The 27,999-nt window shown below is 39.3% G+C and overlaps 1 protein-coding gene across 1 annotated transcript in view; it reads left to right on the top strand.

The window, feature by feature from the left end:
- Window positions 1-27,999, top strand: part of SLC25A21 (solute carrier family 25 (mitochondrial oxoadipate carrier), member 21) — a 481,755-nt gene that overhangs the window by 287,474 nt on the left and 166,282 nt on the right. Inside the window, exon 2 of the mRNA XM_012658106.1 lies at window positions 10,834-10,882. Within this exon, the coding sequence (XP_012513560.1) occupies window positions 10,834-10,882 (49 nt within the window). The remainder of the gene's footprint in view (window positions 1-10,833; window positions 10,883-27,999) is intronic.

Below are 27,999 nucleotides of genomic sequence, written 5' to 3'. Positions count from 1 at the left end.
GCTTGCTTGGGGTCTAAAATGGAGTTAAATACCAAAAAAGAAAAAGAAAAGAATAACTTATCTTGAGTTAACATACCAAACAATAATTTTTAAAGACATTACATTGAGCTGAAAGTGAGTGAAAATTAACTAATATAAAACTTTGTTTACAAGTGAGATTTTCATTAGTTTAATAATTTTCAGTCTGTCTTTGCATTCAAAGTGTTATTTAAAAAAAAAAAGCTCACTTAGTTTTAAACTCTGCCTCAACTTTTCTTCCTTCCTTGGATGTGCTCCATTTGCCATGATTTCTGGATCATAATGTATGCATATGCTTATTCTTCCAAAATACATTTCCTAAATTCTTAAGTCAGTTAGATGGTAAACTCTATGAGAGTTGGGAATATTCAACAAGGAAACTACTACATTCCCTACAGAAACATGCTAACAGCCATTGCTCAGGGTTACTTTATTTTTAAAAATATATGCTAACAGTAAAGTTGCATGAAAGTATTTGCTTCAAATTTTTCAAGGGAGACTGTGGTTTGCCCAAACACATAAATTTTAACAACATCTTTCAAACCTGCCAAATCACATTGCCTATTTGGCTAAGTCAGTGTGCATAATATTAATTTACTGTGCCACAAAGGCAATACACCTTAAATGTTATTAGGGGAAAGTATAATATATTTGATTTCCCTTTATGAGTCTCACATTGCTTATACTTCAGTAGGGCTACCACATTTTCTGGGCAGGCTATCAAATAGGATGTCGTAATGATTTGCTTGACTAGTAGAGTAGATGAAAAAATATCAGTTCTATATGTAGCTCTTCTATTTTTTAATTTGAAATTTGTGCAGTTCGAAACTATTTATTCCTCTGTGGTTCTCTTCAAAACATAAAAATATTCTTTTGTATTTTAAAGACTTAAACATACTATACAAAATCAGTTAAGTAAATGGTTAAAACAGTATAAACTTCAGAGAACAAAAGAGAGGTCTTAGCTTAATTTGAAGATGCCAAGGAAGGGGCTGTGTACAATGCAAAGATTTTTGGTCTGATGAAAACATAGGTTTTAATTATAACTGATACCTTCAGAATACTTGAATGTCTCAATTTTCTGTCTACACTGCTTTGTAGTTCACAGAGATGTTGAGATGTTTTCTGCCTCATAAAATGTTACTTACCAAAATTATCTTTGAAATAATCTATTCAACTTAGAGGATTGATACAGATCAGAACCTATCAATAGATTTACGTCCTCTTTTAAGCATTATCATAAAGACAACACAAATGGAAAGATACCTTAATATTGTTAAAATGTTCACACTACCGAAAGGAATCTACAGATTGAATGCAATCCCTATCAACATTCCAATGTCATTTTTCACAGAAATAGAAAAAATAATCCTAAAATTCTTATGGAACCACCAAAGACCCTGAATTACCAAAGTAATCTTGAGGCAAAAACAAAGCTGGAGGCAGTAAAACATGACTTCAAAATCTATTACAAAACTATAGTAACCAAAACAGCATGGTACTGGCATAAAAAAAGACATATTGGTCAATGAAACAGAATGGAGATCCCAGAAATAAACCCACAGGTTTATGATCAATTAATTTTCAACAAAGATGCCGAGAGCATACACTGGAGAAAGCACAGTCTCTTTAATAAATGGTGCTGGGAAAACTGGATATCCACATACAGAAAAAATGAAATTGGATGCCTATCTCATACCATATACAAAAATTAACTCCAAATGGATTAAAGACTTAAATATAAGACAAGAAACTATGAAATTACTAGAAGAAAACTTGCGGGAAAAGCTCCACAACATTGGTGTCAGCAAAGATTTCTCAGATATGACCCAAAAAGCACAGACAACAAAAGCAAAACAAAACAAATTATATCAAACTAAAAAGCTCTGCACAGCAAAGGAAACTATTAATAGAGTGAAGAGAACCCATGGATTGGGAGAAAATATTTGCAAGCCATACATCTAATAAGGAGCTAATATCTAAAATATATAAGGAACTCAAGCGACTTAATAGCAAGGAAACAAATACCTCATTAAAAAAATGAGCAGAAGACCTGAAGAGATATTTCTCAAAAAAAGACTGGGCAGCTACCCAAAAGAACAAAAGACGTTCTATAAAAAAGACATCTGCACTCGAATGTTTATAGCAGCACAATTCACAATTGCAAAGATGTGGAAACAACCCAAGTGCCCCTCAATACATGAGTGGATTAATAAAATGTGGTATAAGTATACCATGGAGTTCTACTCAGCCACAAAAAGCAATGGTGAACTAGCACCTCTTTTATTATCCTGGATAGAGCTGGAACCCATTCTACTCAGTGAAGTATCCCAAGAATGGAAAAATAAACACCACGTGTATCAACATCAAATTGGTTTTAACCAATCAACACCTAAGTGCACATACAGGAATAACATTCATCGGGTGTCGGGCAGATGGGAGGGGGGAGGAGGGGATGGGTATATACACACATAAAGAGTGCGATGCGCACTGCCTGGGGGATGCACACGCTTGAAGCTCTGACTCGGGGGAGCTGGGCAAGGGCAATATACATAACCTAAACATTTTTACCCCCGTAATGTGCTAAAATATAAAAAAAAAGAAAATAAAAAGTGTTGATTGACTTAAATAATTCCTGAGTAAACTGCAAGTTTTACTAATATGTCCCCTTTTGCACACTTACATATTTGATTATATATTTGTGAACTTTAATTAAAATTTTAATTGGATAACTGAATATTAATTTGTGACACTTTGAAAAAAAAAGACATTAATACAAATGGCCAACAGACATCTAAAAAATGCTCATCGTCACTAATCACCAGGGAAATGCAAATTAAATCCACAATGAGATATTACCTCATACCTATGAGAATGTCTGTTATCAAAAAGATGAAAGATAATAAGTGTGGGCAAGGATGTGGAGAAGAGGGAACCTTTGTACATTCTTAGTGGGAATGTAAATTAATGCAGCTATTATGGAAAACATTATTGAGGTTCCTCAAAAAACTAAAAATAGAATTACTGTATGATCCAGCAATCCCACTTCTTGGTATATATCCAAAGGGAATGAAATAAGTATGTTGAAGAGTTGGGGTGGGGAACTTGGATTTAGACATGTGAAATTTGAGATGGCTATTAGATATCCAAGCAGAGATGTCAAATAGGCAATCGGATATTTAAGTCTTCTCTTCTTGGAAGAGAAGTCAGGATTGGTGAATTGTTGGTTAGCACAGTTAAAACCATGGGTTGGGATGGGATCACCAAGGGAGTGAGTGTAGGTAGAGAACTTCTTCAGTGAAATTCATGTATTTGGCGTTATTTACTCAGTGGGTATGTAAAGGTAAATACTCCCTCTTCTCAAAGAGCTCATGGTTTATATTTGGCTAAACAACTTATTCACAACCTGGAGATACCATTCACATAGTATCACTTAACGATGCCTGGAGATGAATACTACAATGGCTGGCCAGGGTTGCCGGAGCCATGTGGAGAGACAAACATTTACATATTTCTATATATTACCAGCCATAGTATGATAAATGCTATTCTTGCTATATGTGATGCAATTATAATGAAATTGTATTATAATATAATATAATATAATTGGTGCATGTAATGGAATTGTAGGGAAAGGAGCAGTGAATTGACTTAGTGGTAATAAGGCAGAGTAAATTTAGAATACTTTGTACTCAAATAATGTATCTTAGAACAGATCAATATATAATAACATTATGTATTGTTAAAATAAAAATTAAGACGTTAACTGAAGGATCACTCACCATTGTCCTTTAATAAGCTATGTTCAAGGCTTTTTGGGGACACCCAGGTTGGCTTCTACATCCCTTCGTCCTATTGCTACAAAGGTTACTAAAGCTCATTGCAACACTGTTCTGAGTGAAGGCAGAGGTGGAGTGGGAAGGAAGGTAGAGGGATGACATCAGCATTCTCCGTCTCTATATTTTAGCATTTCCTTAGGAGTTAGCAGGGGTTGAGTATGTTCTATAGTCAATCAGTCCTTTAACATAGTTATGTACCTGCCATGGTCTCTTTTCTGTAGACCTGGTTGTAAAGGGATGGGTAAAAAACATGGATCTTTTGCTTTATGTTGTAAGCATTTTAAACCTCCAGAATGAAAAAGAACAACTCCATCTTTTCTGGGGAATGATGCCTTTGATGTGGTTTTCTATTCCTAGACCTAGGAAAAAGGATAGCTTTGAGTTATATCTACCAGTGGTGGTTGGCTAAGTTGGTGCAAATTTTAAGAACTGCTTCCTGGTGAGATTGTGTGTGTGTGTGTGTGTGTGTGTGTGTGTGTGAGTGAGTGTGTGTGTACACACACACATATATAAAAATTATATATATATATATAATTTTTAAAAAATGGTCTTTACCTCACAGAAATCAACCTTGTGACTTAGGACAAGTAATTCCAAATTTAAAGAATACCCAGGCCATAGGTGAATTAAATTATTTTCTGTCATTAGTTTTATGAGAACTTTAACATAGTTCCATGAAGAAGGTTGACAATTTGAGATAAAAGTAAATAGTTTTGTAAGACTAGAATTGATGCAGCACATAAATAATATTTCACACTATAAAATGCAACACTATATCACTGGGCCCGAAACATAGTTTTATGCATGTTGCTGTTGTCTGCTTAATGTCTTCCCTTTACATGTAAGACCTTTCCCAATGTGTCCCTTCTATGCTGACCTTTGAAATCCTTCAGCCTTTCAGGCCCCCTTGATGCTGCATCGGGCTGTGTTCCTCAGCACCTAGCACAATATCCTGCCCGCACACAGCTCTCAACAATCATTTGTTAATCTATTAGGTGCTGATTGATGAGTTGCCTCCTCCTGGCAGCTGAACATCTGGATATGTGATCAACAGTATTGCAATTCTGTATTCAAATACTCCCTGTTCTTTATTTATTATCATTTTTATGACTATTTCTCTGTCCTTGTTTGCTTCTTTATATAATGCTCAAACTAATTAAATGCAGAACACATAGCAGCCAGTTTAGTTTATCTTAGGAATTAACAGACATAATGGCAGGTGCAGAAACCCTAATCAGCATTAATTTATTTATTCAACAAATATTTATTGAGCTTACTGAGTGCCAGCCATTGTGTGCAGCGATGGGGATGCACATGCCTTCAGAGTGTTCAGACAAGAAAACAGTTGCAGAGTTGTGTAATAATACAAGTTTAGGGTACCGTGGGAGCTCCTCTATCAGTTAGAATTTGGTCAGCTATATGTGGCAGAAAACCCAAATAGTAGCAGTTTAAAGAAAATAGAATTTTCTGCACCATGAATGCCTGGAGGTAGACAGACCAGAACTGCACTACATCCATCTTGTTGCTGTTCTGTGTGTGGCCTCTCTGCCCAAAGTCACCTTGTCCAAGATGGCAGCTCCACTCCTATGTCCACATTCCAGAGCAGGCTCCCTACTTTTGAAAGACTTCTCAGATGTTGCTCAAACCACTCTCACTTGCATATCCTTGACTGGAGCTTGGTCACGTGGCAATGCCTGGCAGCAAGGAAAGCTGGGAAATGTGATGTTTATTCTGGGTGACCAGGAAGAAGAGGGTATCGATACTAGGGGACAACTAACAGTCTCTGCCTCAGGATTGCTGGGAAAATGGTTACCTAAATTGATATCTGAAGGTTAGTAGGATTCTCAGAAGAAGTGTATGTGCATGTGCCCTTACCGGAGAGAAAAATTCCAGAGGAAAAGAAAAGCCCCAGGAATTAAACACTGAGAAGAAACTGTTGTTTTACCAACCATGATTAATCACCGCATGATGGTATTTGTACTTTCTTAGGAAAAGAGGTATGGCTCAAGTTACATCAGAGGAAGGAGGGGTAGGGTTAATGTTAATTTCAGTTTTGTGGTTGAAGAGGCCAGCCAGGACACCTTCTCAGAAAAGATGAAGGCTGGAAAAATGGTTTATGACAAGGTAGTGTTAATCCTGACACAGCAATAATGGCTTAGGTGAAGGCACGTACTTGAGCCAGTTCAAAGAAGGAAGCATTCAGGGGATATCTCAAGGTACAGGTTCAGGGGCTAGCCCATTCTTTTCTGTGCCCATGGTACAGTCACATTACTGGTTTAATTTGAATCAGAGAAATAGTCATGCTTACAAAAGTGGCATGAATCTGTAGGAACTATGAAAACATTTACGATATGTTAAAATCACAATATCAATCTGCTTTGGGGCTTCCTTGATTTTATAATATCTAGCCTTATTAAATTAGTCTTTTGTCTAGTTTAAACATATCTAATAGCAATTCTTTTTTGCTTATTATTGTGATAAATCAGCAGTTGCCGCAGATGAAAATAACAAATGGGCTGGGTGTGGTGGCTCATGCCTCTAGTACCAGCACTTTGGGAGGCCGAGGCAGGAGGATCACTTAAGGCCAGGAGTTTGAGACTAATGTGGGAAACATAGTGAGACCCCCATCTCTACAAAAACAAACAGCAAAAGAAAAATTTGCTAAGCCTGGTGATTTGCACCTCTAGTCCCAGCTACTCAGGAGGCTGGGGCAGGAGGATCACTTGAGCCCAGCAATTTGAAGCTGCAGTGAGTTATGATCACTCCACTGCATTCCAGCCTGGGTGACAGAGAGAGACCCTGTCTGTTAAAAAAAAAAAAAGGAAAGAAAATAACAAATGGAATATTTTAAACTTCCTGATATATAGTATGTTATTTGAGAAAATGTATGCTTTTATGTTTTTCTAATTACTTTTATTCTGTAGTTTGGTTAAGTTTGACTCTGCTTTTTATCCACAAAGTGAATGGAAGATACAAATAGTCCAGCTCATTTACAAATAAGCATACCTTAGAGACATTTTATCGCTAGAGTGACTATTGTTCTGGTTTTAATTTAAACACCAAATTTAAATTTAAAACCAGCCAGAAAGAGAGTCTGTAAGAAAAGCACGGGTCTAAATCTATAATTATTTAGGTTCTTATGCATTTTTTTTCCATATTCCCTCTTAAATACCATGAAGTTATAAATTTTTTCCCAAGGAAAGTGGTTCTATGGTTGATGTTGGCAATACAATTTTTATCTTATATATGAGTAGGGAAGATTGAACCATTCTATTCATCTATGGCTGGTAAGTTTAATAAATGCCAGATCGGTGAAGGCAAAACTTGTAGGTTTTATTTGTCTTGAGATCAGTGTATCTTAAATTGGCAATTAGGATGGATTAGTAAATGAAACCTGATATTTCAGAGTCATCTTCTTTCCTATGTTGGACTTTTAATTTTATGAGAAAAAAGAAATTATTAAAATCTGTGTTCACTAACCCATTATTTAGTTTGTGACTTCATACTAGGTAATAGAATTGCCAAAAAGTACATGGTACAATTCAGTTTCTTGAGATCACTTCTAAGCCTATGGTGAAGATTCATCTGATTCTACTTTTATGGTTATCTCCATAAATAATATTGAGAGTCTCACAGTCCTTAGCTGTCCAGTGGAGGACAACAAGCATCCATTCCCCCACTGAGTGAATCGAGATTTAAAACTCTGATCAAAGTCAAAACCTCCATATCATTTCCAACATATCTATTCTTTCTGCTTATGATGTATTTTTTTGCTAACTTAAATTCTATAAATTGCTTGTTTTGATTGAAAAACCACAGTGAATAAATAATCACACACAGAGATTCTGGACCAAACATGTTACATTTGACAACTTAAGTCACCTTTTTCTGTTGGCTAAGTCAAAATTTAGCAGGTGGTTTTGTAGACGGGCATTGACTTTTTCAGATTTAGAGGTGCAGGAGACACCAAGACATCTAAGCTGTGATGAGAGATGGTGCTTTTACTGGTAAACTGGTAACCAAAGGGGAGAGAGATGGAGCATCAGTGCTTTTGTGCTTAAATGTGATTGCGAGCAGTGTGGGATTGAAAGGGCAGATAATTAGATCATTGGGAGAACATATTAGCAGAGGTTATAATCACTCCTCTGCTTACAACCCCTCAAAATGTCTTCAAGGAACACGGAGTACACTAGTAATAAGCAAAAACAACCAATGAGCTATTTTTTTTTTTAAATTCTTCACTGGCTCCTCGTGGCTATGGGATAAAGTGCAAGTGCCTGAACATGAACTTGACTCTGACCTACACACTTCCAGCTTCCTCTCTTGCCCTGCCCTGCCTTCAACCCTAGGCTGCCATAATGCTCAAGTACTTCTTTCATTGTTTTTTCTGTGTCTTCCTCCATGCCTCATGCTCATGCTGTCCTCTCTCTGCCTCAAATCCCTTTCCCACGCCTCACCTAATCCCAGGCTAGTCAGGGGCCTCTCTCTGATGTGCTCCCACAAACTCTGAGCATTGCATCTCCTCCCATACATTATTATTTGTTCATATGTGTCTGTTTCCCTCACTAGACTCTGTCCTCAAGGCCAGACCCGTAGAAGGCAGCCAATGCAAGTTTGTTGAATGAATAAATGAATGTTTCAATACGTACTAGAGGTTAAAAAATAATTTTAAGTAAGCACAAAGCTATAATGATCTGATCTATTATCTGTTTACTAACAGAAATGTTCATTAGAACATAGGAAACTGAAACCATTTGGCAAATAGGTTTATATAAATATGAAATGATTCTCCAAGTTCTGCTATCAGTTTTAATAAGCTGTTGGTATTCTTGGTTCTTCTGGTAAACTTTTTGAGAGGTATACTAACTACTGCTATTTAATATGTAGTATTTTGCTTCTCCTCTAATGGCAAGTCAGTGGGAGAAGCTTTGTGTACTTGCTTTGGTAAACTGATTCTAAGCGTCTTATTCCATTCTGGACATCAGGTGCACAGAAGTGCACTTAATGCATGTCTGCTTCGGTGTTGGTAAGAATGCTACTTTTAAAATCTGAATTTCCAAGGTAAATTTTGCTTAGAGGATTAGGGCTTTATCCTTTTCTAGTTAATATAGTAAAGCTTAAATCAGAATTATAAGGAAAAAATACATAAATAAGAATCAAATTCAAAAACAACAACAAAAGCATAGAACATTAGGTCTCAAAATTATTCTAAACCATTTAATCCTTCCCTTTACAGATAAGGAACTCGTGTCCCTGTGGGTAAATGAACATTCCCTGAAGGCACCAGGATAAGAACTCTGGTTACTTGATTCTTACCAGGTGAATGTGAATTTTCAAGCAAGAAGAAGTATATGGAGACCTTACAGATTGCAAGGAAGAGTCCTACCCATGCTATCTTGAGTAACAGGGCTTATTAATAAAGCTAAAATGGTGCCTAGAGGCTTTGCCATTGTGTCTAGCAATCCTGTTGCCTCTGCTCCCTTGTGCCTGTCTCCTGCCATCTCTAGACAATGAAATTGTTATTGGGTCAGTGACTTGGAGAGCCTTTAGGACAGACATCCATATTGGATCCTATTAATTGTAGGCAAATTAGGATAGATGTTTTTGATTGACACATTTGACTTTGCGACATATAGCAGTTGTGTGTGGAAAGAACTTCCTAAAGCTTCTGCAGAAGCAAATAGGCCTTTGGGAAGGTACAGGCCCTTTGAGCTTTCTGGACCTGGCCAGTGTGGGGAGGAAAAGACCTTTGTGTATATAAATATGTGATGGAGAAGATGAACTAAATCACAGCTAAATTCAAATTGAATTAGTTTACAAATGGAGATAAATGCTCTGCCTATAAGAAATTACCCACAAATACAGTTGTGTGGCCTTTGGACAAATTAGTTGAAGATTATCAACCTCAGTTTGCTTATCTTAAAGTAAAGGTGATAATGATATTTACCTTGTCCTGGAGTTGTGCATATTAGAGACAATGCATGTTAAATGACCACAACTATGTAGGGGCTCCGGGTAAGGTGCCTGTCATGATTATTACTACTATGATACTATAATAACTACTACTGTAATTATTTTTATAACTACTAGTACCTAAAACTACTTGTACTACTACTATTGTTACATGCCAGTGGTTTATAACTGAGTAATCTTCTCTGCTCAGTTAGACAACAGGAGGGAGGGCTTTACAATTGATTTGCAAGAAGCCGTAGAAGTTTTTTCACATTGTGCAATGGTTAATGTCATAGGCTTTGTGGAAATTAAGACTATTCCCCAATGTGACATTTTAGAAAAGTTTTTTAACCTGTGTGCCTCAATTATCTCATCCATAAACTGGGAATAATACATCCTATCACATAAAATTCTCGTGAAGATTAAATGACATAATCTAAGTGCTGTTTAGAACAGTGCTTAGCACACAGTGAGCATTCAACAAATATTCACTGTTAGGCAATGAATGTATTGATGTGTATCAATTCTCATAAGTACCTTGGGAGGTGAGAGGCACCATTATCTTTATTTCATGGATAGTGAAACTGAGGCTTATGATTTGCTGTGTTAGGTGGTGCAGGGTGGGGAGGACTCAAAAACCCTCCCTCCCTTCTATCTTTCCTTCTTTTCTTTCCTCTCTTCCTTCCACATATACTTATCTATCAGGCTGAATTGGGTTACAATAATTCCTGCCTAGTTGGTTGGGATTAGGACATGTAACTCCTTTTTTATTTTCTTTCCCCTGCAGCCCTGCCTCCCTACCAGAGCACTTATAAGAAAGTACTCGCTCACATATCTTGTTCCCATTGAAATAAAATCATATTATGCATTTGTCTTTTACCACTAGCCTACTACTATCAGGTGTCATGTCTAAAGCCCCAAGTTCTTTATTTGAGTCTTCATCCTTGAGAAATCAATAGGGTCAAGGAAATAAGAACCAGTGTTTACATAAGTGTTTATTGGACTTCTCTTTATCATCTTTCAGGTCTTGTAGAAATTTGCCTGATGCACCCCCTGGATGTGGTGAAAACCAGGTAAGGTTCTGCATGAACAAGTTTTATTGACTTTGGCTGATATCCAAATTAAGATCTGTCAGAACACTAAATGCTGGAACTTGTCCTAGGCCGGTAGCTTCTCTCTATAATGGCATTTGTATTTGTTTCTTAAAGAAAGTACTACTTGACAGATAAAATGTGAACAGTGAAAAGTATTTCTGGATAGAGGTCATCTGCAGGTATGTAATATTTTACTGCCTTCACATGACAGCCATAAGGTATGATTTGTGGCTATCTTGGTAAAAGAGGTACATTTATCAAAATGATGTAAAAACTAAACATTATCCAGTGAATTATGACAGCACATTTTCACTTGGCATTGCATAACAAATTGCTACTTAATAGTCAGTATTTTGGTGTGAGACTCCCAAATTTCAAGTAAGCTTCTTAAATGGTGCTTAAAGAATTTATTCCTATAACTGTTTGCCAATTGAAAAATGCCAGATTTTCAGGAAAATGCATTTCCTTTTAAGGGGAGAAACGAGTCAGAGCAATGTATTAAATCTATTTACCAAGAGCAAAAACAAAAACAAGAAAGAAAAATAAAAATAACAAAATCTTGTGGGGTTTAATATGATCTAGAGCATTTTTAAAAAGTTAAATGTATGGCTGAATTACTTAACTCCCTATTTTTTTTAAGTTGAAAGCTCTTGGGGTTGTAGTGAAGGTTTCCCTTTATTTGCATTATATAAAACCCAAGAACACCATGCCTAGGTTGGAGCCTAATAGCAAACAGTACGAGGCAACAATGGTGGTTAAACAAATCATTACCGCCTCAATTAGTCAATGCCTAAAAATTCAGGCTGGTCCTTGGATGGGCATGTTACTTAATCTACCTAAAGAAGCAGCAGATTCTTAAGCTGGTTGCTGAAATCAAGACAAGGTGATTGTGACATGAAGATAATATAACATTTCTAATAGAGGTGGAGAAGATGGGGATTTGGCCTCTGTCTTAGCTCGAGCTGCTGTAACAAAATTCCATGGACTGGATGGCTTAAACAACTGACATTTACTTTTCACAATTTGGGGGGCTTGGAAATCCAAGGTCCTGGCCAATTCAATTCTTGGTGAGGGTCCTCTTCCTGGCTTGCAGACAACCTTGTTCTTGCGGTATCCTCACATGGCAGAGAGGAAGCTCTGTTGTCTCTTCCTCTTCTTATAATGCCATGGATCCCATTATGGAGGCTCCATACTCATGACCTCATCACACCTGGACAACCATAAGGAGGAGAAACATGACACTCTTGCTGGCCCGAAGGAAGGGACCTCGGTGTCAGTATGCCATAAGCCCATCTGTTCCAAGCTCGTCATCCCCCTACCCAGTCCTCTCCACTCACCTGTCCCCATTCCAGAGTTAAGGACCTTTGATTTTGAGCTGTTTCTTCTAGAATTCACTTACATATTTCAAACGTTATGCTTATTCTGGTTGATTGGGTTGAATAGTCTCTTCTGCCCCGATTCATGTCCTTCCTGGAACCTCAGAAGATGAACTTATTTGGAAATAGGGTCTCTGCAGATATAATTAGTTGAGATATAGTCTTACTGGAATAGGATGGGCCCTAAGTCTGATATGACTTATCCTTATAAGAAGAAGAGAAGAGACTCGGAGAAAGACAGATACAGAGGGAAGACAGCCATGTGATGTTGAAGGCAGAGATTGGAATTACACAGCTGCAAGCCAATGAATACCAAGGATTGCTGGCAACCACCAGAAGCTTGGAGAGAGGTAGGGAACAGATGCTGACACCTTGACTTTGGACTTCTGGCCTTCTGAACCATGAAAGAATAAATTTCTGTTGTTTTAAGTCATGCAGTTTGTGGTAATTTGTTACAGCAGCTCTAGGAAACAAATACGGTACTCTCTCTTAATTTGTCAATTTTAAATGTTATTTATGACATCTATTAATAGAATTACACCCTAACCCCAGTTCTTCTCCCTATGTCTGTCCCATTATTGATCAATAATTAATTGTTTACATTATTTTGACTATACCAGTATTGTTTACTGCTAAAGTGGTGTCCAATGATTTATTTTCCTGGAGTTAATTATGGCCTCATATTTTAATTCTTTCGTTCTCTATTAGGCTATGGTTAATTACGATTTTTCCCAAATGTTTCTGCAGGTTCCTTTTCATGACTATGTTCCACACTCTCAAAGCCTTAGGAAATAATGTGGTGGGGCTTGTTAAAGATGGGCTTTTTGGCAATGATTTGGCTTTTTTATAAGGCACTCCCTCCTCCCTCTCCCAGTGTCAATATGTAGAGGTCTTTTCTAGGAATACTGTTTCTCCAGTGAAGACTCTTTCAACCACGGTTGTGGGTGGTGGAGGGTCCCGCTATTAAGAATGAAGACATTCACGTCATCATCATGTTTCTAGCATGGGCCACTCTCCTGTACTCCACTGCACCTAGTGGCACCCAGTCTGGAGCTGCTCTGGTTCAATTTCCAGAGAATAAGGCTCAGGTCTTCAGTAGGAAGGTGGGAGAGGAGAACATATATTGACTTTCAAGCAATCCTCTTGTTTTTAGTCATATATTCCTACCTTCCAAGGTATCTGGTGCCTCCAAGGCCTTAGGCTTCCCAAGGTCTTTACTGGGGTTCCCCTCTTTAGGTACTTAGGGTGCAGCCTCCTTGTTTACTAAGGCAGTGACCATTCCTCTGTCCATTTTCATTTTCCAAAAATGTGTTGACAGTGCACATTCACTGTTATTCCTGCACCATCTTCTTTGTCCATATGGGTTTATGCTTACCTATAATTATTAGTCTTTTGCTAGCTGTATTAATCAGGGCCCAACCAGGAGACTATACCTACTCTCAGTATTTGAAAAATGGGAATTCAATGCAAGGAATTGTTTATACAGATGATAGAGTTGCTAAGGAGCCACCAGGGGTCTGGGAGGAAACCCAGAGATTAGCAATAGCACCACCACCCCAGGCGAGAGGTAGTATTGCCTGAGCCCAGGGCCCTGGGAACACTGGTGGAAGCTAGAACTAAAGCAGGACTGTCTAGTGGGAGCTGAAGCCTCAGAGGAGACCCAGCTGCTGCCAGATTCTCTGCCTGAGGCAGAGAAGGATGGGGAGAAATCCTCCTTCCCATTTCTCGCTAATCCCAACATTTAGACTCCTACCCCAAGTGCTCCTATTTGCTGAACCCCTGGAAGCCTGGGAAGCCCAGCCTTGCAGAAGCTTGTCAGTCCCTCAGCATTACAGAGCAGAGCAGACCACGGGAAGAGTGAGAAAGACCAACAGAACCAGGACCGACATGCTGTCATGTTAGTTTGGTTTAGAAAAAGAGCTGAGAGAAGCAAGCATTTGCAATTTAGCATGCTGAATAGAAACTTGCTTTGTATTTTAAAAGAGGATTAAAATTATAATTGACAAATCTTTTATGGAGAGATTTCAGGCATTGTGGCACTTGACTTAATATAGAAAACAGCTTATTCTGCTCCATGCAAATGTAGCTCCAGAGATAGAACTAATGTGAGCAGAGGCTAGCCACATGATCACTGACATGTTCTAAGCATCCCCACCTAATTTCAGCAGAGGGTATTTGGCTGAAAAGCTGTACATGTGGCAGTTATGTAGAATCAAGTTCTCCTTTGAGATTTCCCCAGAGACATGTGTATACACTGTTTTATAGTTCTGTTTATACACAAACAGAACTGTGTGTACAATTGTGAGTGGACCCCTCATTAAGAACCCATCGCTACAAATGACAAAAGACCATGTTCATTTGTATAACTAGGAAGACCAAAGGGTAGTTTCTGGCTTCATATTCTCCAGGAGTTCAAATAAAATAATCAGTATATTTCTCTCATATTCTCTCTCTCTCCCTCCCTCCCTCCCCTTTTTCAGTTTTCATTTTCCTATATAGGCTCCATTTGGGGGCAGCTTCAAGCTTACACAGGCCTTGGTGTTTGTTTGGGTGGTGGTTAATAACTTGGAATCTGGAGTTAGGCTTCCTGGGTTCAAATCCTGAGTCCTTCACTCATTACCTGTGTGACCTCATTAAGTTAACTAAACTTCTTTTGCCTCTGTTTCCTCATCTTTAAGTGGGAAAAATAATGGTATCCACATTATTATGAGAAATGAATGAAAACACATGCACACACACACATACACCAAAGTATGGTGCTTAATCCTGCGTTAGCAAAGGAAAGGGGACTACAAAGACAAATGGAGTTTATGGGGTAGTCAGGGAAACATGAGGGTGTATACAAAGCGTGAGAGAGGGGAAGTGTTTAATATGAAGTCAAGCAGTTTCAAGTTTCTAAGCTGGGAGACTTGTGTTATGTGAGCACTACATTTAAATCCTTCCTCAGAAAGGTGTTTGCAAGTAGAGCGTCCTTCTGGGACCGAGGGCAGGGGAGCATTGGTTTAGTGCTTGTGTTCCTGTTGACATCATCCCACACATCATTTTCAGGCTATGGGCTGACATTATTGGGTGTCCACTATGGCCAGCCCGGCGCCTGGACTCCAGGAGGTGCCCAGTGAGTGCTGTTGAATAAATGAGTACTTGGTAATAATTGAAATGATAACCCTGTTAGTTCTATAGCCAAACTGGAATATCTAGAAAGTGAATAATAAGCAGCTGTGTGTTGTCTTCATTGAAAAATGGAAGATTTCATGAAAGAAGTGGGAATTAAGAATCCATTGAACACAGTAGTAATATTCTTTGGGGGTAGGGGGCTTGGGGGTGGGTAAATTCACAACTAATGGACGCAGTGAGCGTTGTAGGGAGGGAAGGGCACGTCTCAAATCATGGTTGAGATGTGGCAAAGTCATAACATGTAACCAAAATGTTTGTACCCCCATAATTTCCTGAAATAATAAAAAAGAAAGAATCCGTTGAAATAAAAAGGGAGACATTACTAGACAGAATGGTGGGCAAAACCATTTCAGGCCTGTGGTGGAGTTTCAGAGCCTGGGCTGGGGAGGAGTGAACTGAGAAGATTTCCATTAGGTGTGCGAGCTGGGAGGTGCGTGGACTGAGTGGAGAGAGGGGTGCAGAGAGTGAGGGAACCGTGGGACAAGCTTTGAGGTGGGAAGCAAGACTCTGGGCTTCATCTAGAACAGTGCTGGCTGATAGAAATAGTAATAAAATGCAGTACACATATGTACTTTTAAGTTTTCTAAGAGTCACATTTAAAGAAGTGAAAATAAACAGGTAAAATTCATTTTAATATATCTTATTTAACCTCGTATATCCCAAACATTGTCATAGCAACATGTTAATATGAAAATTTTTAATGAGATATTTTCCATTTTTTTTTTTCATACGAAGTCTTTGAAATCTGGTGCCTATCTTACACTTAGAGTCCATCTCAACATGGACTAGTCACCCACATTTCAAATACTCAGTAGCCACCTGGGGCCAGCGGCTCCTGGATTAGACAGCACAGGCCTAGAAAGGAAGGTCTTTAAGGGGAAGGACAGGTGGTGCAGTGGTTCCTTCTAAGGAGAATACTCTTGCTTGGAATGGGTTGATGGTTGAGAGAAGCAGGGCCTCAGGTGGCGGGAATTTTACTACATATGCATTTCAAAGTTTGTACCTGTGTGGAGAAAGTGGCATTCAGGAGCCCCAAGGTTTTGGAAGTCATAGCCTCAGGGGATTGTAGTTTACCTCCCTCTCATGTTTTTAATCCCAGGGAGGGAAATGGCTCATTGTGCTTCTGAAAGAGAGAATGACTGAGGTGTTTGTTCTATTTTTTATCATTTCTGTTTTGTTTCATTTTCAAATGGGGTATAAATCTGGTGCACACTGAACTACCAATGCTGGAAGGACTGATCTTTTAAAAAGTTCCTCCTGTCAAAGAATGCAGGGCATGTTTTCTGGTGGGTCCTGGGGAAGGCCAGCAAGGGAGAGATGTTTTCACATCTCCTTGTAGATACGTAGTTAAAGACTGTTGGTGAGTGGACAGTTCAATACATACCTTGGCTGTCATCCCTCCTCCCATCAGGACTTAACTTGCACTGAAAAGTCTTCTCATACTTCTCTCAAAACATATTAATCACTGTGTGAATTCTAAAGACTCACCTGGGTTGAAAATTTGGCGGCCACGTGTTGTTATATATGTGCTTATGGGGCTTTTACTCAAGTAGTTGAGATTGATTTACACTCTTTGTTGGTGGCTCCCAAACCCCAGACCTACTGAATCAGAAACTCTCGGGGTGGGGCCTACCAATATTTATGTTTAACGACCTCCCAGATGATTCTTTTGCAGAGATCCCAGGGTCAACCTTTGGGAACCATTGCTGAATGCCCTCTAGGCAGTTCCACAAAAAGTCATGGAAAGAAGTCCTTGTTTTTTTTAGCGTTAAACATGTCATTAACCTGTGGTTCTCATTTGTTTCATTTACATAAACTGCTTTGTTAGCAGAGAGTGTAAGTGGAAGGGCAAAAAGGCTGCCTTGCAGAGCTCATTCTGTGGTTTGTGAGAGTGATATGGGGATATATTATCTGCAGCCAGAAACAACACATCTTGTCCTACAGAATGGAGTTACCAGGACACAGGTCAGTGCCAGGAGATGGGAGAGGAGCGAGCATTGCTTGTTACCGAGGGAAGGTAAATGGCTCTGATGGGTAAAAATGATTTAGAGGCAAAAGCCCACCACACACTTTATTAAAAAGAGAAATCTGAGGACGTGCTCTGGTGAGAAGCTGCTTTGTGGGGAACCCAGCAGAGAGACAGAAGCCAGGGGCTGAGAGGCATTGCAGCCTCCACTTACCAGGCAGGAGGGGAGAACAGCAGTGAACTTTAAAATGAACGCTAAATTTAGAGGTCGGAGTGGGGACGCCAAGCAGCTGTTGGGGCCAATGAAGCAGTGGGATGGAAACAAGGAACGAAGAATGTTTTCCCCAGTAGATACTTTTAAAAAAAGGAAAAGAAAAAGATCCTTTTAAAATAGGGAGAGAACAGTGGGACAAGATTAGGATGGGGTGTAGAGAAGAGGCAGTAGAACCTATAGGATTTTTTAAAAAAATAACAGAGCAGCTGGGAGTGTTATTTCCATATGTTAATGATTTGCCCGTGGTATAAAACATTAAGATCACATTCGGGGTTAGAACATGGTTATGCCTGATTTCTCACCATGGATAGAAATTCAGGGCTAGACCACTGTCATGGCTTGTTTCTAACCATGGATAGAATGTGTCTGAAGTAAAGCAAACAAGAAGTTGAACCACATTTTTATAAACTATATTTTTATTGGGACTTCGTCATGTAGCTAAATCAATCCACGGCAACCTATAATGGTCTGAAATGGTTACTGCGGCCCCAAATACAGTGTGAGTGTAACTTCAACTTTGCTTTTGAAGTTGCGTGATCATAGTAGGGTTTCTCTGGGATTTATATTATTTAACTAGAATGTCTTTTTGTACTTTCTGAGCCAAAGCAAGAAAGTACTGGGTGGTGGACACTCTGCAACTCTGAATTGATTAGGTCATTCTTTTCCATGCAGTCATCAGTAAAGATTTTATTTATTAACATAATCAATCAAAAACAGGGCACAAGATGGGTAATATATTTGGGAGGGACAGAGGTGCCAGTTAGCTATGCCCTGCTTGGCACATTGTAGGGCTGCCGTGAATATGTGGTTTTAAATGAATAAATGTGTGCTTTAAAATGCCACTTGCTCCCACCTAAGTGCTTTATTACAAATTAAATTCATCATTGCCTGTGAATTCATGACAAACTTTAAAAGGTCCCACATTTTTATAGTGACTAATATAACTAGGCCCTAAAACTAAGAGCAAACAATCCTATTTTGAGCACTGTTACAGAATGCTGCATGTCCATATTCTTACGGAAACCCAGGCCCTGGGCTGGGTTGGTTGCAATAGCTGCCTTATGCATAGGGAACGCTGGTGCATGTCCGCTTTTCGCTGCTACTGAACGGTTTCGTCGTGTCTCCGGTGGCCCAAAAATGATGATGAGGAGCTAAGGAGGACACTGAAGGATGTGTTGCAATTAGTCCCAAAGATCTTATGCAGAAGAATCTTGTGCCCAGACTAAAGTTATCTTTTAGTTTTATTAATAAGGGAAATATTGTTGCTATTTAAAAAAAAAAATCCAGTCAGTTCTCCACACATAAAATAACAAAGTTCTATTATGTTAAATCAACTGTAACTCACTTTATAATCTTGAAATGTTGTTTCTAAATTTATTTATTTATTTTTCTGTAAATGGAATTCTTTTTTAAATCACTCCCCAGAGGAACAAGCTATTTTTATGACTCACGTTGTGGAACCTTTGTAAAGTGTTTAATCGCTTCTTAATTTGTGTTTTGTCTAAGTTTTAAAAATAAAGATTTAGTGTTTGTTTAAAGTACAGTAGCTATTATTCCTCGACTAATTAAATGGTCTTAGACTCTCCCTTAGCTAATAACAAAAGGTGTGTTATGTTTTGATACTTCTTGCTTCTTTTTCCTGCTTAACTGCGAAGACTTTTCCTTCCGTGACTATCCCAGCCTGAGGATGAGAAGGAAAAGCGACAACGCATTCTTCATGTCTGTCAGTGGGTCTCCCCAGGCATCTTTTTTTCTTTTTTCTTTTTTTAAGCTGAAAGGTAAATAATTCTTAAATGGCTTTCTTATCTTTGTCATGGGAAAGTGAATTACTTCTAAAATGAGCATCAGCATGAAGACTATTTCCTCCTCCGTTGTTCCCCCTGCCCAAACCCATCCAGGATTTTGCCCCAACTGCTTTTAAATTTTCTGCAATTTCATTAATTGACTTATTTAGCCAATGCCCATCACAAGTTCCTTTATAATAAGATATTTTGCGTAATCAGTTGGCCTGATTGGGGGTGGAGGAGAGTAGAGGGCTGTGGGGGAAGGATGAAACGTGCCAAGGCCTGGAGCTGACTTCATTTTGGGCTTGCCTGTTTCATGTGTTCAGTTTGACTCTGGCCATGGGTCTGTCAGGGGGATGGCCTTGCTGTCTGTGGGAAACATGGAACTCTGTCTTGGTCTAAACGATGCTTGCAATGTGATTCTTATATTTAAGTGATGGGACTGGGCTGTGTTGCAAATAAATTTTTTGTTGCTATTGAGGAAAAAAAAAAGAAAAAAAAATTCCAATTTGAGGTTATTATAATTGAATATGACTATAAGATATGAGAATAAAATAAACTGTGGGATTATTTTAAGTTAAAAACAAATGGGATATTTTTCTAAGTGTTTGTTATGCAATCATAAACTTTTCTCAGATAATCATCTATTTTAAGGGCAGGTTCTTGGGGAGGGAGAATTTGGGACTAATACCATGTCTATTTGCAGTGTCTTCAGAGGCTATTTGAGATTAGCCCTAGCTCTAAATTCAAACAGTAAAGCAAAAGTTCAAAATGCTTCTTGTTTATTTTGCTATCATAGTCATTTTTTTAAATCATTTCAAGTTAAGCTCTAAGCACTCTGCCATCAGTGAAAATAAAACTATCTTATCAAGGGTGTTTGCCCTTAGCTGCCTCTATAAAGAGCAGGTGCCTGTCCCAAAAGAGCTGGAGTAGTCCTTAAAAGTCATGTGCCATGGAGAAAAAACACTTTAGGATATTTACTTGGGCTCTTCCTATAGTGTGAGAAAACCTGAATGTGTTGAGAAAGAGGATGCTTGCGAAAAAGCTCTGACTGTGAGCTGAACCTTAGAACCCCAGGCCATGCCCATGGGAAAGCTGCTTTTGAGTTGAACATATAGTGGGAATCAAGCCTAATGAAATCTAAATTGTTGGGATTCTTGCACGGCTGAAGACTACGGTTATCACGGATATTCTAGAAGGTTGTTTTTCCTTTTTGTGAAGCAAGAATAAAAATCATCCATTTCTTTAGACAAACATAAATTCAAGGCTGATAATGTAATATTGTAACTGAACCTTGACAAAAATTGATAAAAGTGCTTAACATTCTTGGAAAATCGATTAATTCTCAGAATATTCTTGTTGAGGTGGCTAAAATAGCCGGTACACTTTTGCTTTGCAGTCAGGGCACAGCTGAGATTTAGTTTTGACATAATGAAGAAGTTTGCAAGATGATAGATAGACCTCGATGCGACTCTACATACTCTGAGCCAAGTTCCTACACGATAAATTCTTCCCATTTGGGGGTTATTGAATAATATTTTCTTCAGTGAAACTTTTGTGAGAACTTAATAGGTTACATACTTCCCTACTGTGGCAAAAACCATCCAAAATTAAACTGAATATCATCAATTTTTTTATAATCAAAGTCTGTCTGGCATATGCATTTCTCTTTTTTTATGAAAAAACACAACATAGTTGTGTAAACTTTTCACTATCAGATCTAACTCAGTCCTGCTAAATAGTCAAAGAAAAATAGGCTTTTGAATATAAGTTATCTCTGTATTTGTGTCCTTTTAAATTCTGAAAAGTATCAAGTACATATAAGAAAAAGGATTGATTTTTTTTTTTAAAGATATTCTCCTAAAGTGAGAACTGGTTAGAATTCTGAGCCATGCTCACTAAGGAAGGACAGGTTGGCAGACATTATCCCTTTGTGGATAGCCTGTCAGTGTCCAGGGGGAATGTGATTAACACACACTGACTCGGAGGCAACAGATCGTGCGGGAAGATACACACGCTGAAGACAAGAGATCAGCGTTCTAGTTCAGCGCTGTGGGTCCAGCTGTGTGAGTCGGTGGAGCTGCTCTGGGACGTGACTCCTCACCTGGAAATGGAGGACATTCCTCTGAATGATCTCAGAGGCTTCTTCCAATCTCATATTCCATGTTTCCAAAGCTATGTTTTCATTATTTAAAAAGACGGTGATTTTAGTACATATCCAGCAGAGAGATTCCTCTAGTCCTTGAACACAGGAAGCTTTGTCCTGTCTCAGGACCTGTGTACTTGGTCTTCCTTCTTCCTGGAGTGACTGGCTCCTTCTCAACCCTCGTACCTTAGCTCAGCTGTCATCTCCTCAGAGGGCCTTCTCTGGCCGCCTCATCTCCAGGGGCCTCCCGTGTGTCTCTCTTTCTCATGACCTTTTTTATCTTTGCTCTAGTCTTCTGATCTCATCGAGTTTATTTATTTGTGTCACATTAACTGTTCCCCTCCATTGGAGTATAGGCTTTGTAAAGGTAAGGGACCTTCTTTCACTGATGTATGTAGGTGTGCAGTGTCTACAGGAGTGTTGGGCACAAAGTAGGTACTCAATAAATACCTGGTGAATGACTGATTGAATGAATGTAGTTTAAAAATGGCTACCATGTGTATATTTTCAAATTATATATTTGGAAAAATAAAACACAAACAAAACCACCAAGCCTGTCTTTGGCTCCAATCGTGAGCCAGGGTTCACACAGGATCAATTTATAAATTTTATGGATATTTCTTTAGCTACATAATCTGATTGTGTTTTCTGATTGTGTTTTCTTCAGTGTCTAACTTGTGGTTTACAGTTTTACATCCCAGAGAATTAGACATGATATTTATATATTCACTGCACATCAGCGAATTTTCCAAGATCTGTGCACCAGTTGCTCCTTTACTAATCCTGATACCGAGAAATTGTCATCTAGACCCAGGATGGTTGAGCCTCTCTCAGTCCTGTCCAATCTCTGCTAAAGTTCAAGGCTCTTTCCTCTAATTCAGTGCCTGAGTGACCCCTGCCCCCTCACTCCTGGACTAGGAAGAAAAGACTCAATCTCCCGAGTGATGCTTATGTTGGTGGGTATGATGCTGGTGACAAGTGAGCTTTGTGAGTCCAGCCTGGGTGCTCCTTAAGGAAATGTTTTTAGTACACACAATATCTGGTATTTACTTGTACAACTCGTGAAGCATTTATTTATTTATTTATTTTTAAGGAATAATGCCAGGTGGAGTAGGCAGAGTTTGTTGCATTCCTCAAGGTAGCTCTTTTTGTTAGCTCAGTAGATTGCCCTCTTATTGAATCAAAAGTTATAGAAATCTCTTTTTACTAGGATTTTCTAGATATCTTAAGCTTTTTCTTTTTAAAAGACAACCAGGATTAGTAGAGTAGTATTGTCAAGCAGGGTTCTAGCTTCATTTTTAAAACACAAATAATTCATGACTTTCAACAGTTGTATTTTCTAGTCTTTCCTTTTGCAGTCTGAAAAAGAGAGTGGGAAAGGGAGATTTATTAAGAAAATATAAACTACTACTTCTGAGGAGATAATCTTGAAATACTTTTTGGATTTTTTTCTGAGGTTTTGTCCTAAAGAATCTCAAATTAGAATTTTTATTTCCTTGTTGCACACTGAAAACTTCAGTAGATTATTTATTTGATTTCCTTTTAGTACTAAAACAGGGAAACTCTTAGGTTAAATAGAAAGGAAAAAGAAATGACCCCAAAATTTATCCTCAGGTTGAAGAATTGGAAAAGAGCTATTGTTTTATATTTTGATTTCTCAGAGTGTGAGAAAACTGTCCCTATCCAGATGCTTGCCAAGTTCTGAGAGAACATTTAAGAGTGTTTTTTGAGTAGCAAAGGGAGATAGTCAGGGTCTTGTATGCGGGTGTTCCAGGTTTCAAACTGTAACAGGGGAATGGGAGAAAAGAGGGAAGCGTTCCCAAATCAAACATAACTCTCAGGAAATGAGCCAGAACACCTGGGAGAGGTCGGGGGTCAGAAAATACAAACTCAGGGTTCAATATTTTGATCTCATCTCACAAAACAAAATGGTCATACATAGTGGACAGAGGAAAATCTGGAGTTTTATAAAGAAATTAGAAAATAACGATTCTGTCATTCTAGTGCCATTCTGTCATTCTCCCATGACTTTATGATGTTTCAAAAAATATTTTCAGAATTGACACTGAAACTTTCTGGTGGTCTCTTACTGCTTAAGCATCAGGTTCAGAAGTTATTTATCTCTTTCTCTTAACTCCCAGAGGTTCACTTCTGAGAACCTTCTGAGGCAGACTTTTTGGCCAGGTTTTACAAGGCTTTGGAGGGTGGGGTGGGGTAGTCCAGCACTCAGAGGTGGAGAGACACCACAGCCCTGGATCAGGGGCAACTCACTTCTATGGAGAGAAAGAGGTTTTGCAAACGTTACTTCATAGGACCTCCTAGGGAAAAAGAGGGTGTTTTTTCCATCTCATTTCCCAGCTCTGAGTTCTCTGAAATCTGCTTGATTTTTGCCAGGTGTCAAATTATAACCTTCCTTGTCAACCACAAATGACTAATGATTAGCCTAATGACTATGCAAAGTTTGAAATTCACATTCACATTTTAACTTACTGGCTACAGTGTGTTTTCACAAATTGTGAACAAAAAATTTTCCCCCCAAAAGCCAATAAAAACAAAGTTTTAGAGTCTTAATGGCAATGTTCACTTGCAGTTGTTGACTCTGTGGGTGCTCGAGGAGAAACAAAATGGGCTCCACGGCCAGCCCATCCTCAGGCCTGCAGCCTGGCCAGCCCTGAAAATGACGCCAGGGCCCCTCTCCTGGGGAGAGTTAAGTGATGTCAGCACCTCTGGGCAGAGCAATATTTGACCCTTAAACTGCTTCATATACAAGCAGCTGTTTTCCTCTTTCCACCACTCCTTGAAGGAAGCAGGAGGGCTGAAATATCTGATACTGTTTTTCATCTCCCTAGATAAAGTAAATTTAAAAAACTTTAGCAGAATGATGACCACTGTGTTCTCGGGTCATTTACTGATAGTAGTAGTCATTCTCAAAAGCCTCCACACAATTTTATTTTCTTTACGTTTTGTGGAAAAGGGGCAAGGTTTTAGCAAGTTCTCTCCATATTTACGCCTGGCCCCTGATGTGTGCCCTGAGAGCTCATAAAAACAAATCTGCCTCTCAGCTGGCCAGTCGGTAATGGGATCTGGAGCCTCTCTCTGCAAGGTCACCTGTTTAAATAGAGACTCCCCATGGTGCTGCCTGAAAGGTGTTTCCATCTGAGTGTTGCTCGCTCCTTCCCTTGGTGTCTTTTAGGAAGTGAGCTTCCAGTGTTGGCTCTGCCCTCCAGAAGGGTCTTCATACGACGTCAAGCTCCACTGCAGCAGAGGATAAGAATTGCTGCAGACCCCAACCCAGGCAGACCCAGACCCCAGGCCTAACTAAGATAAAGCACATTCTAGGCTTTAAATATGGAAAAATTTTCTTTAAAATAAAAACAGAACTGTCTTCCATTTGGCTACTGGAGTGTGTTATATAGTCATCAAACAGTGGTAAATGTGAAATGATCCCATGGAAATGTGAGGCTGTAAAAATCATTGTGTAAAAAGATGCCAAGAGTTGTTCACAGGAATTAAATATCCTTTTGCACCAGCCGTGAGCTTCCTTGGACAGCACAGCAGACAAGCTTCCCCAAATTACATGAAAACAAAGTAAGCCAAATATCCATGGCAATCGTGGCTTTCACTTGTTTTTTCCATCTGATTCCACATTTTCTGGATGAAATGTGCTTCCAGTCTGCATAGATCTGTCTCCTTCATGTTCCTCTACCCCATAATCAGGCCCAATTCCTGCCTCATTCAGATTCTATTATAGCAGAATTTGCTCCATGGATAGCCGTTGTGTGCTGCTTCTGCTGTAGCACCAACGTGCCAGGATGTGGGGATCCCCGGGCCTCCGCAGGTCACCCGCCCACATGTCTGGCATGACCCTGGCCAGGTCTTCTCTGAGGTGGTCCCAGTGGCCCCCTTTCCACTGGCCACTCCCAATCTAAGTAGGGGGCAGTAGGTGGGAGATACCGCAAGCATTCTCTGGAATCCTGGCTTAGCATTTCAGTGAGGTTGTCCTCCAGCCCCCACTACCAGAATTAGCAGTCCCCAAAATCCCCCTCCCCCTTACAAGCCATGTCTGAGCAGCCAGGACGTAATGCTTAAGATCCAGATCAGGACTGGCCTGACCACTTTGGAATCAAAGAATGAAGGCGAAATAGAAACAATATACAGAAAGACAAGCTCAAGAGAAGGAGAGCAAACAAAGCCAGCAGTTGCTGGTTAGGGTCATAAAGCTCCTACTTCCTTTACGGACCAACAATAAACAGAGTCAGTCACCAATCAGTAAACATTCCTCGCCACACGAGTGGGGATGTGTGTTCAGAGACACCAGATTGGATGCTGACTTCCCCATGCTGCTTTTCCCTTCCCCCAACTTAATGAAGATTCTAAAAGAACTTCTTTCTTTGTAAGGTTAAGGTTAACCAGGGTTTCTCAACCTTGGCTCTATTGATACTTTGAGCCAGGTAATTCTTTGTTGCAGGGGTCTGTCTTGGGCATTGTAGAATGTTTTGGCAGGATCTGTGGCCTCTACCCAGGAGATAGCAGTAACACCTTCTTCCCAGTGTGACAACCAAAAATATCTCCAGACATTGCCAAATACCTCCTGGGGAACAAAACGACTCTTGACCCCTGTTGAGAACCACTGGGTTAAGCAAATAAGCTAATCCATTGGTCTCATGTATTAGAGGCAGAAATATTGATATGTGACAAATGTCACCAATACCAGTGAGGCATCAGAATATATCATAACTCAGAGGATGTCAGACAATATTTAGGGAGTTGTTTCACAGAGGGGGAGACCTGTGATTCTCAAACTTTAGCATGCTTCAGAGTCACCAGCAGGACTGGTAAAAACCCAGATTGCTGGGCCCTACCCCAGATTTCCTCAGTCAGTGCAGGGTGGAGGTCAATGGCAATGGTCTGCATTTGAGATAAGGTGATGCTGACGCTGGTGGTCCTGAAAGCCATTGGATTGGACCTTTCTGGATTGGTACTTGACCCACCAATGGTGAGGTAGCTACAGATAAGGAAGTTGTATTGCTTGAAGCCTTCCCTCTTCCATCTTTAATTTTTGGTATCTGTATCTCTTCACTAGCCACCATCCGGAGTCACTGGCCTCTTTTTTCCAGGGTCCCCCTGAGGAGGCCTCCCCTTTGACTTGTTTTCCTTGAGAGGTACCCCAAACTTTCCCCACTACTTAGCCCCTCTCAAATGTTGCATTTGGCTGTTTGCTCCTCAGGCCCATTTTCCGCTCCTGAATTAACACATACCTAAGGGTCAGGAGGTACTAACTGATGACCCACCTTCTGGGTGCTTGTTAATCCTCCTTAGATTTCACAAAACTACCAAGCCATGGCATACTGAGGGTGTGGTTTGCCCAGCAGGGAAGAGCATATTATATCACTGACATTGTTCTGATTTAACAGAGCATGGCGATAACAAAAACATACTGATGCTTATTATTTTGTAAAATTTTTATACACACAAAGTAGCCCCTTAATGCCCGCACCTTGGGCAGATTACTACTGCCTTTGTAGGTCCAAGCGTGGCAAAATGCCTCCCCTGGTTCCTATCCCAGAAAAGTATAAAAGTCACCAATCACCCTCCTTTACTGCAGGTTTCTGTATGCTGTCAGTCTCTTAGGAGGTGCCCGTCTGAATGTATGACCATTCATGGTTTCCCTTTGTTCATGATATCAAGTCCAGACTTTTTAGAATGACATATAAGCCCTTTCATATAGGGTCCCAATGTACTTTTTCCAGAATCTGCTATATATCTGCTAAGTCTGATGTACTTTCATTGTATCCACACCAACTACCATTTATTATTTCCAAAACACAACCTGTAAATACACATTATAATAATAATGCTAATAAATGTTATTAGTAACCACCTTATCAAGAATTTACTGCATGCTGTGCACTGTTCTTTATGTCTTTGTCTACTTTATGTCTTTGTCTACTTTAATGCTGCTAACAAGCCCATGAAAGAAGTACTATTATTATCTCCATTTTACAGATGATAAAACTAATACTTAATGAATTCAAGAAATGAGAAAGGAGAAAGCCAAAATTCAAACTCAGACAATTAACCACTATTAGACACTATTTGTTTGCTATGATTACTCTTATCCTGCTTCTCGTTGGGAGGAAATTCTCTCATCTCTCAAGATCCAGCTCAACTATAACCACTTCTCTGAATCCTCTTCTGTTAATACATCTTTAGGGGGAATTAATGGTTCCTTTCTCTGACATTGGATAAAATTGTATGTGTGTGTGTCTATAGTGTACATAACATCTATGTTTCACATCATATTGTTAGTTTTTTATGGTTCCTTCTGTTAAAATGTGAGATCATGGCACATTTACATTTGTACTCCTAGCATCTG

The sequence above is a fragment of the Propithecus coquereli genome, unplaced genomic scaffold (genome assembly GCF_000956105.1).
Source record: "Propithecus coquereli isolate 6110/MARCELLA unplaced genomic scaffold, Pcoq_1.0 Scaffold116, whole genome shotgun sequence".
Lineage (NCBI taxonomy): Eukaryota > Metazoa > Chordata > Mammalia > Primates > Indriidae > Propithecus > Propithecus coquereli.
This window is presented reverse-complemented; position numbering and strand designations above follow the sequence as displayed.